We start from the raw sequence: 14157 nt of genomic DNA, 5'->3' as shown, positions 1-14157 counted from the left end.
GTCTGAATGGATATACACCAGTATTTTCATGATGGAGGCTGAGATGTAACACTTATTATCTTCTTTGTGTTTATCTTTTTTTAATTTCATATATTAATCATTTTTAAAGAAGAAAATAGGTTAAATATTTTTAAATGGGAGGGCTGTGCTTGCAGTAGGAAATAAGACATTCCCCCTATGTTTTTTTAAAATATTTTTATTGATTTTAGAGAGAGAGGAAGGGGGAGGGAGAGAGAGATAGAAGCATCAATGATGAGAGAGACTCATGGATCAGCTGCCTCCTGCACGCCCCCTACTGGGATTGAGCCCACAACTCGGGCATGTGTCCTGCCCAGAATTAAACCGTGACCTCTTGGTTCCTGGGTTGATGCTCAACCACTGAGCCACACCAGCCAGGCAGACTTTCTCTCTATTGCCTTGCTCTCCTGGACCAGTATTCCTCTTCTTTCCTGTTATTAATTACTTTAGCTCTCTTTTTTTCCTTAGTCTACATACCTAACACATGTTGGTTATGGGGAAGCCATGTCATGCTCTTTGCAGATTCCTACCTCAAACTCTTGCCCTCGCTCTCGCTGGAACTTTGTCAGCGTTTTGCAGTGCTGCAGTACGGTCCATCTGTGAAATGGGCAGAATTACCTGTCCTGACCCTTTAAAGCTCTTCTCCCCCCTCCCCCATGTGTCCTCTACTATTAAAGCGTCAGTTATAATTAGGCATTGCATGTTAGGCTTTGCGGGAGGAATGCCTATAAAACACCTTTACTTTTTAATAATATGAACTGTCTTTTTAAAAATGAGAAAATGCTGCCTCCCAGCAGAGGTAAATGCCTGCATTTTACCTACACGAGGAGGCTGCTTCTCAGTAGGAACAGGGTCCATTGATCCTGTTCTCCCGCAGAGGACTCGGCCCCGGGGGACAGAGGACTCGTCTCTAATGGCCTTGGCCAGCTGCTCCTCTTTGGGGCTTTGTGAAAGCCAGCTGGCTGCGGGGCTGCCACATACCTAGGCGAGGTCAAGGTGGTCCGTGCTCAGGAAAGGTGCAGGCGCACTTACTCCACAACAGCTGAGGCCCGCGGGGTTAGCGACAGTAAATTCCACACGAAGCCTCATGAGCTGTGTTCCCTCCCATGACCACCCAATTAAAACTCAACACAGGGTCCCAGCCAGGGTTGCCCAGTGGTTGAGTGGTCATTTTCTAATGGTTTTGAGCTTATGCAAGCTTTGCATAAAAAGCCAAGTATGTCACAATGATGTCATTTTCATCAATTAACACTTAAAAGATATATATGGCTTAAAGCAAAACCAGACTATTTATCAAACATAATAAGAATTTGGCATAAAAATCTGCTGGGCAATTGTATTTATGTAAATAATGGGTAAATAAGTAGAACCATTTAATGAAATTACTCAGTGTGTTTACACTTAAAGAATCTTTTAGATAAAATATGGGTTAGAAAGTATTTTAAAACCATGGACATTCTGTGAGGTTTGGAAATTAGGGGATGCAGATTACAAAAGATGAAACCACCCCAGAAGAGTGGACTGCTTTAGGAGATATTTTAGGTATATTAACATTTTAAAGAAAATTCACCAAAATGTGGTTTCCATTAAACAGGGAAAGATAAACAATGTGTCCTACTGTGGGTTGGATGCTATACAGTGGCACGCTTTCTCACTGTTTCCTTAGAGCATTCTTGAGATATGGGCACTCTCCACACATGCAGATGTGGAAACTGAGAATTTGTCCAACATCTAAACAGTAACTAAGTGGTAGAGTAGGATGTTGGCTCCTGTTTGCCTTGTTACAAACTTTCTTAACCTCGTACCAGACTGCCACCAGGGAGGTGATGTCCGTGATTTGTGTGTCTTCCTCAAGATCTTATTCTTTTCTGAGAAACTTCTAGAGAAGGGGCATATTAAGAAATAAAGCTCAGGTAAGTTAAGAGTATGGGTGTCCTTCAGTACCAGCCTTGGCTATCCAAACATTGCTGTCTATACTCTCACCACTTAACTCAATAAAAGATAGCATGGACCTAGCTGGCGTAGCTCAGTGTTTGAGTGTTGACCTATAAACCAGGAGGTCATGGTTCAATTCCTGGTCAAGGCACATGCCCGGGTTGTGGGCTCAATCCCCAGTGTGGGGTGTGCAGGAGGCAGCTAATCAGTGGTTCTCTCTCATCATTGATGTTTCTGTCTATCTATCCCACTCCCTTCCTCTCTGAAATCAATAAAAAATATATTGGGGGCGGGAAGACAGTACGGAAGCCGGCAGAAACGGGAAGGTAGAGATCACTAAGTCAACTGTATGATGCTTATGGCATTCCATTTTGTCAGAAGGTCAACTTGTATCCACTCTCTCAGTACAGTGAGGAGGTGTGAGAAATGGCTAAAGACAGCCTGGGAATAAGATGAGTGAACAGAGATGCCGTAATTGCCTTCCAATATTTGAAAGCCCCAAGAAAGAGGCCAATGAGGAGACACCAGGGTAAATGTCAACATAGGAGCACAAAGGACTTTCTTACCCCAGAAGAGTGGACTGCTTTATGAGACAGCAAATGCTCAGATCTGAGAAGCATGGGCCAAAGGCCTTGTGACCAGGAGATGCTGGTCCTTCTATGTGGCAGTGAACTTCCTGGTCTGTGAGGGTCTTTGTAGTTGAGCATCTAAGACTTTCCATGTGGTCTTGTTCATTATCAGATACCCATAGGTGTGCTACCCCAGTATCTTTCTTTTTCTTTTTCTCTAGCATCATGTTAGAAATTAGTAAGAGAACACTCCTGTCACAGGGAATATTCCTGACCTCTGAGATTCTTAACGATTAATATAAATATGGTCTCCTGTGAGCAGCCTTTAGCCACTGCTCTATGTGCTGGGTCAGGAGACTGCTGTAAAGCACTGTATTATTGTCCTCTGAGTGGGCCTCAGCAGTCATTTAAGAAATTTAGTGCATGGGGATCTGGTCTTCTGAGTCACTTTGTCAGGTGGCTTTGACCTTAAAATTAAATATGGTGACTATATGAGTTTCTTTCGGCTTACTTAGTGTCCACCACAGTCTTGTCCGCTATACATTTTGTACCAAAAGGTGTGTGTTCTGCCAAGTTAAAAATTGTAATAGGAATCTTCTAGCTTGGTTGACTGCCTAGCTTTAGTGCAGGCCTCTGAAAGCCAGAGGAACTGATTAGCAAAGTGGCAGCCAGCCGAGTGCCACATTTATTTAATTTAGAGCAATAAATAGGACAGTGAAAAAAATTGTAACGAATGCTAACTAGATTTATTGTGGTGATCATTTTGAAATGTGTACAAATATCGAACCATTTTCTTGTACACCTGAAACTAATGCTATATTACCAATTATACCTCAATTTAAGAAATGACAGTGAAGCGGTACCCCCCAGGGATCCGCTCAGCTGGGCGCTGGATCCTGAGGAGTTGCAAAGGCGGGCAGTGCCTGTCTAATAGACATGAGATGCCGTTCTTAACTGCGGGGGCTGTTGCTTTCCTGCTGAGGCTGCTCTTTTGCTGCTCAGTAGATTCTGGTCGATGCCACATTCATGGAACCTGTACCTGAATGCGGTTGTTTATCGGTATTGTCCTGGCAAAAGACCGAAGAATCCTCCTGAAACTGCTGCTGCGTTTCAGGAGGCTGTTCACCACTCACATTGTCCTGTTTTCTTTCCTCTCCATCGCCATTACTATTGCAGTAACATTTATGATTTATTGTATGCTTTGCATTGGGTTAAGTGCATTATCTCAGTCTTACAAAGTAAATGCTATCATCGTCCCCATCCACACAAAGTAAATGCTATCATCGTCCCCATCCACACATGAGGTAACTGGAGTTCAGGTCCACCATGCACTTGTCCAGAGTCATTCAGGGAGTAAGGGATGGAGCTGGGAGGAACCCAGGGCTGGTGTGGGAGCCCACTGTTGGTCACTCTGTTGTGCTGCCCGTTATTTTGCTTTAATCGAATCCTTTAAATCAAAGAGCTGACGTTATTAGAAATTGTAGTACCTTTTGACGCTTGACCTCTGTCATATGTAGAGAGAAGCACCATAGTGTGTGTGTGTGTGTGTGTGTGTGTGTGTGTGTATGTTTAGACAGATTGCTTATTTGTACTATGACTTTGTGAAGATGCTCTAAGTCTATCATTAAACATCGCAACTGCAGACAAGTTCAGTGACAATCCAGAGAAAGGGTCCGTGGTCCTTGTGGCTTTGAAATGAAGGAAGTCATTCTGTGATACTAAATAGGCCACTCTTGAACAGCAATTCCTCTAAAAATGCAACCCTTGGAATTCAATGATATGCCAGGACACTTGAGCAGAAATATGTCTCTTCCTTCTTCCTGCCCTTCTAAGGCAAAGTATAATCAAAGAGCTTGGAAAGATATATCCATTATCAATAATTTAGATGACAGTTTTCTCATTCGTAGGAGGTAATTTGTACATTCTGTGATCAACACCTGCTGAATTTTTTTGCGTTGTGTGTTAATGGTTTTTAAAACATCAGCTCAGGCATCTGCTAAGCTCTCTTTATACCCGAATGCTCACTGAAGTGAGCAGAGTAGCCAACTGCCAAATTAAGGGTGGGAGTTCTGGGTAAAGCAGCTGGAAAGACTAACAAGGAAGAAGGTAGGTAACACCTTATGCATTTTGAAATAATTTCAAACTCACAGACAAGTTGCAAGAATAATACAAATAACTTCCATATATACTTTACCCAAACTCACCATTTTTAATATTTTGCCGCATTTATTTCATCTCTTTCTACACACATCCAATTACACATGTGCTTATTTTTCTGAACTCTGTGAGTCGGAATCATGTCATGTCTTTCTTATGCCTTCATACCGCAGTGTGGATTTCCTAAGGATAGGGATATCCTTAACCACAGTTCAGGCATGAAATCCAGGAAATTTAGCATTGAAACAGTACTGTTACCTATACCTTCCATATTCAAATGTTGTCAGTCATCCTGGTGATACCCTTTAATAGCACTTTTCCCCTTTAATATAGGATCTAGGCCAGTGATGGCGAACCTTTTGAGCTCGGCGTGTCAGCATTTTGAAAAACCTTAACTTAACTCTGGTGCCATGTCACATATAGAAATTTTTTGGTATTTGCAACCATAGTAAAACAAAGATTTATATTTTTGATATTTATTTATATATTTAAATGCCATTTAACAAAGAAAAATCAACCAAAAAAATGAGTTCGCGTGTCACCTCTGACACGCGTGTCATAGGTTCGCCATCCCTGATCTAGGCTGTGATCATATATTGGGTGTAATTGTTGTGCCTGTTTAGTCTCCTTTAACCAGGGTCACAGTTCCTCAGCCCTTCTCTTTGATGAAATTGACATATAGGCCACATTTTAAAAATAGGATGTTCCTTATTGGGGTTGTCTGCTGTTTCCTCATGATCAGATTCAGATTGTCTGTCCCCGGTTGGCATATAACAAAAACGACATTATGTCTTTTCAGGGTATTCCACCCCAAATCACACCAAGCCCATCTGACTCTCACCAGTGATTAATTTTGGTCACCAATTAAGGTGCTATCTGCTTTCCCTACTGCATTGTTACTGTTGTTATCCTGAAAACCAATAAGCTTTGTTTTCAAACATTTCCAGTCTTTGGAGATACAAACAAAACTAAATATTAATAAGAATCCAGAAGTATAGTTCTTTCAAGTTTCAAAACTTCTTGATGATAAGTCATAAAATTATGGAATTTTATAGTGGGTAGGGGCTTTGGAATTGCAAATGTGATTTTAAAAATTTCATAGGCTTTATTTTTCAGAGCAATTTTAGGTTCACAGCAAAATTGTGCTTATAAACTACAGGGTTTCATATATTACCCCCCCCACACACACACACATACACACCGCCTCCCCCACTATCAGCATCCCTTCAGAGATGTCCCTTTGTTACAGACATTAAACCTACATTAAAACATCATTATCACCCAGAGTCCGTAGCTTAGGTTTGGGTTCACTCTGAGTGTTGTACATTCCAGATGTGTTTTCAAAAAGTCAATTTAGAGTTGACTTTCCTGCACTCTATATATTCAGGGCTGTTACTTTTCTAAGTTCTCTTATAAGAAATACATCTCTATCTCATTTTTAATGATGCCTCTTCCTTCATTCCTTTTTATAATAATTATATCTTTATAGTTTACTTCACTTTAAGGTCGGCTTTTAATACCATCTCAACGGAGAGAGAGAAGCTGAAGCAGCTGCTGGAGCAGGACGTCGCGTCCCCCTCTGCCCAGGTCATTGGTCTGAAGCGTGCCCTGTCATCCGTAAGTGCCATGTCTGTGTCCACAAATGCCTGACAGTGCGGCCAGGCTCCTGAATTTTCTAGTTTCCGTCTCCGTGGTTGTGTAGAAAATTCATGAGAAAACCAAACAAATTATCCAAATTATATTCTAGTCTTTCATCAGATCTGCTTATTCTAAAGACCCAAACTAAGCCTACCCCAAATCTTAGTAGCCAGTATTTCACGGAGCATAAGATATACTTCATGTTTGGTTTCCTCCTCTTTATTTTGACTCTTCTGATCCTGTAAAGCTTTGGGTGTGTGTGTGTGTGTGTGTGTGTGTGTGATAGACATTGGTTTGTTCGTGCTTACAGCATCTGAAGTTGGACATTTCTGTACCTAAGACTTCACACGCTTAGCCCGACTTCCCAAATCACAGGCAGCAGAACTAAATTCTAAGTTCACGCTTGTCCGCTCTGCTGCACAGCACAGATTCTACTGACCACTCTCCCAGAGATGTGAAAATGACTTGATTGTATGTGATTTGATTTGATAGTAGAAAATATTCAGATGCGTCACATGCAGCGTAGGGAACAGTCTGCCTTTGCACCCCAGAAGTCAGGCCTCGGCTGCCCGTCAGAAAGCCTCTCTGATATTTGCTCTCTCTCCCTTTCTTCATCGACTCCAGTTTATTCCTCGCAGGAGCGAGGCTCCATTGAAGGGCTGTGTCCTAGAACGCGCTGCCTTGAGCGGCTGATGTTGTCTGACTGCTCACTTTGTATCTATCAAAAAGCTAGAGAAGTTTTAAAACAACACACTCATTTGCTTCTCCTTTTGCCCATCCTTTGGAATTCCCATGGTAACAAGGGAGTGTGCGCACCGTGAAATTACCATCAGAAGAAATACTGAGCTTCCTATTTAGGGTCAGGTAGGGGAGACGACTTTTAGGATCTTGTTTTCAGAAGCCAACTGAGAGAACTAGAAAGTAGCCATTCATGTTTCCTATCATCATGTTACTGAGAAGAGTAATGTTCTCGGTGTCATGTTAAAGGTAAATGCATTACCAGGAGTACATACTGTTATTGTAAAATACCCAAGGAGTATTCACAGGTTGAACATTTCAGGTATGTTGCCTTTGAAAGAAATAAGAAGTAATGTGGACTGACTGCATGTCCAGAGCCTTGAGGAGCTGGGATCTTCAAGGTCGTAGAGAGAAACACCCCTTGGGACTGTAGTGGCCAGCCTCACACTGGGTTCTGCTTTGGTTCCAGAGAAGCGAGGTGGTTCTCTCTCTCTCTCTCTCTCTCTTGTTTTTTAGTTTATTTAGTGGCAAAGGCATTTCTCATTGTTCCCAGTAGGTTGGCTTTCAGTGCTTTCAGAGGCCCCTCTCCCCGCCCTCGTCCTCTGGAGGGTAGGCCTCCTCCGGTAGAGCCTATTGAGATGCTTTTAGCCCTGGCGTCCCAGGCCACAGTTGTCCTTACCTTCGCTAAGAAAGTCCCTCTCAACCCTATTCAGGATTTTGGAAACTTAAGATAAAACAGAATGATGCTTTCCTTTCTGCCTTAGATTCCCGGTTAAATTGGTTTTTCAGAAAGTAAAATTAAAAGGCCATCTCGGGGCTATCAGAATGTATATGCCGTGTTGTGTGTGCAATCTTGATATTTTTCTTTCTTCTGCCTGTGGCTTGCAAAGGAAAAAGAAGCTAGCAAAATAGCACCTTTTCCAGGCCACATAGTCAGAGTCCAGCCACTGGTATAGATTCTAGCCACTTATATTAAGAAACCAGCGACTCACTGGCCAGAATAAAGCAAGTGTAGAGATTGTTGCTGCATGTTTTGTGCATTTAAGAAACGTTTACTCAGTGTTTCCTAAACGATTTTCAGGAATTTCCAAGGAACCCATTCCATTCATGGGTCCTAACAATAAAGCCAAAATCTTTGCTAGAGATCCAGGCCAAGCCACATCCTCTGCGTTCTCAGCAGGTGGGCCCTGGGGGAAGGGCTGTGAGATTTTTGGAAGAGATCAGGAAGACAGACAGACAGGCAGGATACCTGGGGGCAGTCTAGGGGGACAGAACTTGGAGAGCAGTTAGTCACGAAGCTCACCGGACAGAGGCGTGAAGGACACGCCTTCTTTTACCCAAGCCAGTTCCTTCCCAGCTGGGAGGTTGAGAGAGGGAATCAGAGCTGCCCTGGGGAGAGATCAGAGAGGTGTGGTAGATGCCAGGTGCTCCTATCTTACACCTTCATTCCAGGGCCCTGGCTCTGAGCCCTCATCCAGGTAAGTGAGTTTTGTTTTTCTTTTCTTTAAAAATCAAATATCTTAATCACGAAGAATGACTGAAATAATCAAACAGCTAGCTATATTGGGAAACAATAAAATTGATCCTCTGAAAATCCTACTTTCCAAGATTCAATTCAACCGGGGTGATCATTAGATAACATTAAAATATGGCCAATCATAAGGGGTGAGAGCAGCATCTTTTTAAAGATGAGAGAAGCTGGAATCATTAGGGAGGGGTGTGGCCAGAGGCTGCAGTAGCCCTCTGTATCCGCAGGCTCCACATCCATGGGTTTAGCCCAAGGCCTTTTTTTTCTTTTTTTAATATATTTTTATTGATTTCAGAGGGGAAGGGGCAGGGAGAGATCGAAACATCAGTTATGAGAATCACCAACCGGCTGCTTCCTGCACGCCCCCTACTGGGGCACGTGCCCTTGACGAAAATCGAACCTGGGACTTTAGTCCGCAGGCCAGTGCTCTATCCACTGAGCCAAACTGGCTAGGGCAGAAAATATTCTTTAAAAAAATGTTACGTTGTTGCTGCCATGGACCATGTAGTTAGGCCTACCATGGTTATGATGGCTGTGATGGTGGGGTCTGCACTGAACATGTACAGACTTTCTTCTTGTCATTATTCCCTAAACAATAGGGTATAACAGCTATTTACCTAGTATTTACATTGTATGTGGTACCATATGTAATCTAGAGATTTTAAAGTGTATGAGAGGGTATGCGTAGGTTCTACCCGAATACTACGCCACTTATGTAAGGGACCTGAGCATCCGTGGGTTTGGGTATCTGCCTGGGGTGCTGGAGCTCATCCTGGGGACCCCGAGGGACACTGTAGACACAGCTGGGGAGAGGGAGGGGCCGTGAAACCGCTGGTCAGAACAGCAGCTGGGTGTTTGTGATTTCCTTTTCCACAAAAAAAAAAAAAAAAAAAAAAAGCCTTACTAACCTCTCCTTCCATCTTTGGAAATGAGATTAGAGAAGGGCTGTGGGGTCCAGAGTTTAATATCTTTTATTCCCCAGGCATCTCAGAGCCCGTATCCTGTTGGATAGCATTCAAGGAAAAAGTCCAGGAAGTGCCCTGGGGCCCTGCCACGCGGGTCCACTCTGTGCTTTTCTGAAACACTATTTTTAACGTGTTCCAGGCCCTAGCACAAAACACAGACCTTAAAGGACGCTTGCGCAGAATCCATGCCGAGTCCCTGCTCCTCGAGCCCCCCGCTGCTGACAGCCTGGCAGAGGTGGGTAAGGCTCCTGGTCTGGTAAGGTCTGGTGACGTCGCTGTGACCTCACAGGGCGCCCTGGCTTCCTCCTCCCCTCCAGAGGGCTGCTCACATCCACGTCTCCCCCTGCCCTCCCCCCACCGGGCGGGGGCCCGGATCCCAAAGCTTTCTCCAGTCTGCTGCTAACTGCTTCCCCTGGCCCCCAGCACTCTTCTTCCCTTTGTGCCTCTCTCCCCCATTCTTCTCCTAAGCACCCCCGGTTCACTAGGCAGTACGGCCACGCTGCGCGGCAACTGTAGAGACAAGTGTTCTCCCGTTACTTCTGAAGAAACCTCAACTTCCCAATTTCCTGGGCTTCCTCTGTGAGACCCATTCCTCCTTCTCGGCGGTTCCCTTCTCCTTTTCCTGCAATACTTTCTTTTTTTCCTTTTAGAAGCACAACCTTACCTTCTGAGGGAAAAAATACTCTTACAGTAAAGGGTCTTGGCCAGGTGATACTACATAAAAAATGTCTTTGCTCAAGACTTGGGATGTTCATCTAAAACACTCTCTGAAGGTGTTTACAGTGAGAAATTTCAGAAAAATACAAGTGAACTGCTTGAGAAGTAGAAAAGAGTAATTAGGGTTACAACTGTTTTTAGTTATCTCTTGTATTGATATGCCTTCCTCACATGTGCTGAGTTTTTTATTAACAAATTTATTAGACTGAGGGCATTTAAAATAAAAAATAAGAAGGTAATATACAAGGGGTGTGTGTGTGTGTGTGTGTGTGTGTGTGTGTGTATGTGTAAATTTGAAAGGAGTTTCTAATGTTTGATCTTAATCCATCTTTCTCCTTTTCCTGTCCTCAAACCCTCACACAAGCCTTCTCTCCTTGGGAAGCTGTGGTGTCATGATGAGGGGACTAGAGGCTGAAATGAGTCAGCGCACAGGCTGCCAGGCCCAGAGGCACTGGCGGTGACGGTTTAAGGTGGGCAGAATAACTACCTCAGGCATAAACATGATTTTATATGTAAAATAAATAAACATGATAGCAGAGGCTCAAAAACCAATGGGAAAGAGATGGATTATTCAATCAGTTAGGTTGGCACAGCTCAAAAGCAATTTGGAAAGCAGTTTAAATCTCCCATCGCACACTAAAATGAATCACTGGAGAATTTATCAAGCCCTGGCTGGTGTGGCCCAGTTAGTTGGGCATTGTCTTGGGCACAAGGGTTGCTGGTTCGATTCCTGTTCAGGGCACATGCCAGGGTTGTAGGCTTGATCTCTCATGGGGGTGGGGGGCGGGGTGTGCAAGAAGCAGCCAATCGATGTGTTGCTCTCACATCAATGTTTCTCTCCCTCCCTCTCCATTGCTCTCTCTCTAAAAATCAATTTTTAAAATCTTTTAAAATATATTTAGTAAGTACCTAGAGTAAGGAGGACTTCCTAAATGTGGAAGTAATAGGAAAAGTTACAAAAGAAATGTTGACTGGATTTGGCTTTTTTCTTAGGAGGAAAATGATGTGTGTGAAAAAAGAATGCATATAATAGACTAGGAAAAAACATTTTCAGAGAAAATGCCAGACTTGAATAATGCTAAATAGATGATAATGTATTTAATACTTAAATAATTAATAAATAATAGCAAGCAACTTAAGACCTCAACAAACAAATGGGGTGGGAGGAAACAACACAGTTTACCCCAAGTACAGATGATTTTTTAAAAACCTTCCATTTGGTAATACTTATAAATTCATAGGAGAGTATAAAGAAATGCAGAGGGTGGGCCTCCTCCAGTGTTAGCATCTCTATATCCAGTTTCTTTTAAAAAAGGACAAAATGTTCAACCTAATTCTTAACAAAGAAATGCTAATTAAAACAAGTACATTAGCACAAAATGTTTCCAAATAAAGTGTTTGGTGCCCTTACACATGTAGAGAAAGCCGAGGTTCTCTTGCTTGTTGATGCAATTAGGTAACATATATTTTACCTTTAACATTTTTAATAATTCTAGTTCTGAGAACTGATTCTAAGGAATAATGAGATATAATCAGAGACACATTTGCAAGCATGTTCACCACCTTTACAAATTTGGAAACACCTTTAATTTCCAATAAAGGTAATGGTTCCCTATGACACACAATTAAAATAAAATATCTATCAACTAAAGTTCATTGTGTCAAAGAACTTGTAACAGCCCGGGGGAAAGTTCACAATGTAATGTTACGTGACTTTAGCAGATTAGATAAAGACAATGGACAGTGGGGTCCCAATTTTCCACGCGCACATAAGTTATACCCAAATATTTTAATATAAAAAGTACATCACCAGGTTAATAGGAGCCACATCTGGGGAATGAGACTTTAAGTGATGTTTGTTTACTTTTTGTATTTTCAGTTTTGAACACATTACTTTTATCTTCAGAACAAATGTTAATTTTGAAATTACTTATAGTGCAATGTTGTTTGGGGGAGGTTTATAAAATTAGATGGATAGATTGAGATTACAATTATTTCAAAGCAAAGCTATATGTATAGAGAGGGTTGTAGAGAAATGTATCAAAATAGTTGCAGTGGCTGCTTCACTGTGATGGGATTATGGGCTCCCGCCCTTTTCTCTGTTTATCTTTCGTAACTTAAAAAATAGACAAACTGAGGGGGCATCATTTCATTGAACTGACCAGATTAATATGCTAATAAATGAAGCCCCGTGTGGTGCAGACCCTGTGCTGGGCACAGTCCCGTGAGCTCCCGTAGGTGTTAATAGGAAGTCGCTGGGGTAGGACCGCAGAAGGGGCTAGGGCTAGGGTGTTCCTTTCAGTCTTGATCAGCCCGGACATCCTCTGACGCCTCAGTCTAGGAGGAGGGCAGAGAGCACAGTGACTGGTAATAATTAATGAGTAGAGCAGCTAAATAAATCATCAGAGTCTTATGTGGCAGCAGCACACCAAAGACAGGGCAGTTCAGTGAGCATTACAGGAGCTCCCTCGCTCACCGCGCTGTCTCCCTGTCCCTTGAGGGGGGCTGGATGGGGGGACAGCTGTGGTATTTATTTGTAGATCCCACCGTGGTCTCTTTGTTTGGGTAGAGAGAAGCCTGCTTTCCAGAAAGCTGTGCAGATATTAAAATGGGGGGGGTCTTGGAGCGAATGCCTCGGGCCAACTATCTTCGTTAGGAAGAATCCAAGACAAAGGGGCCCGCGTTTCAATGTGCCCCAGAAGTAGGCATTTCACAGAGAGGCCTTGCCCTGTGTGAATGACGGAGTCTGTCGTGGTCCTCCTGTTTAGCACCCCCGCCTGGGCATCGTTTGTGTATGAGACGGAGGAGTGTGTCCTGAACTTGAAAAACTTCTGGGGAAGACATAATCTGCGCTAACCTTTGTTCCCCGTTATCCTGGGATGCTCTTAGCAGATACATAACGACACAGAAGCGGCTCCTGTGTCAGCCCAGTGAGAGATGGGAGGTCCGGGGGGTTCAGGGCATCCATCTCCTCTGGGTGGGAGGCATCGAAGCCTCTTGTGCTGAATCCGTTCTCATTCCTCAAGGCCTGTCACTGTCACCTCTTCTGTGCAGCCCTCCCCAGACCAGAGCCGCTTCGGAACCACCTCACCTTCCTCTCCGCTTCTGGCGCTCTCCATGTCCCATGGTCTTGGTCTCAGAGTGTTGGTGTGTTCTCTGCACCCCTCATTCAGGCCTGACGCCGGGTCTTATCCATCAGTGTGTCCCTCCAGGGCCAGCACAAAGCAGTGGCTCAATTTGTTGAAATACATTGATTTTTTTCACTTACAACTCGATAGAAGTTGTACCCCAAGTATTCAGGTCCTTCCCGGTGGGAAAGTATAGACCAGTGGTTCCCAACCTGTTTTGGCCGGGCCCCACCTAGGCATCTGTAAAATCCTGATGCCACCCCCCCCCCCCCCCGGGACATATAATTCTTATTATTCAAAAAGTAAACTCCTGTTCACGTGCAGGAAGCCTGAAGGCCATTAACTTGGTCTAAACAAGCTTCCAAAGTACATGGTCTCCATGAAAGAGAAAAATAAAAGAACAAAAGGACAGTTGAAGTACTGAGGAGGAAATCACTAAGAACTTGTTAAATAATAATATGAAATTATATGAAAAAATAGCAAAAAAGTTTTAAGACATAATAGAGAACTGAAATGCGTAAATATGTCACAATATATATCTATATACTGTATATGAGGCCCCTAGAACCATAAGAAATGCAAAAAATTCACTATTAATAACTCATTCTCTAATGCCCTTCTTAAAAGTCAAATTGCCCCCCTGTGGGGCGTGTGCTCTAATGATGGATAAAACCAGGGTTCTGGCCTCAATGAGTGGGAGCCACTGATCTAGACCCAGGGAAGAAGGGATGGAGAGCCAGGCAAGATGAGAATAGAAAATCGAT

General features: G+C 43.2%; 1 protein-coding gene across 7 annotated transcripts in view; it reads left to right on the top strand.

Moving 5' to 3' along the window:
* OSBPL3 (oxysterol binding protein like 3) overlaps positions 1–14157 on the top strand; it is a 143794-nt gene that overhangs the window by 97279 nt on the left and 32358 nt on the right. For 5 of the 7 annotated variants that reach the window (XM_070424447.1, XM_070424443.1, XM_070424444.1 and 2 more), the window contains 2 exons: positions 6169–6296; positions 9688–9783. In XM_070424447.1, coding sequence (XP_070280548.1) covers positions 6169–6296; positions 9688–9783 — 224 coding nt within the window. The remainder of the gene's footprint in view (positions 1–6168; positions 6297–9687; positions 9784–14157) is intronic. The other 2 variants (XM_070424449.1, XM_070424448.1) reach the window with 1 other exon arrangement.

This window comes from Myotis yumanensis, unplaced genomic scaffold (assembly GCF_028538775.1).
Source record: "Myotis yumanensis isolate MYYU_CA2020_CCGP unplaced genomic scaffold, mMyoYum1.0.hap1 SCAF_9, whole genome shotgun sequence".
In the NCBI taxonomy this organism is placed as follows: domain Eukaryota; kingdom Metazoa; phylum Chordata; class Mammalia; order Chiroptera; family Vespertilionidae; genus Myotis; species Myotis yumanensis.
This window is presented reverse-complemented; position numbering and strand designations above follow the sequence as displayed.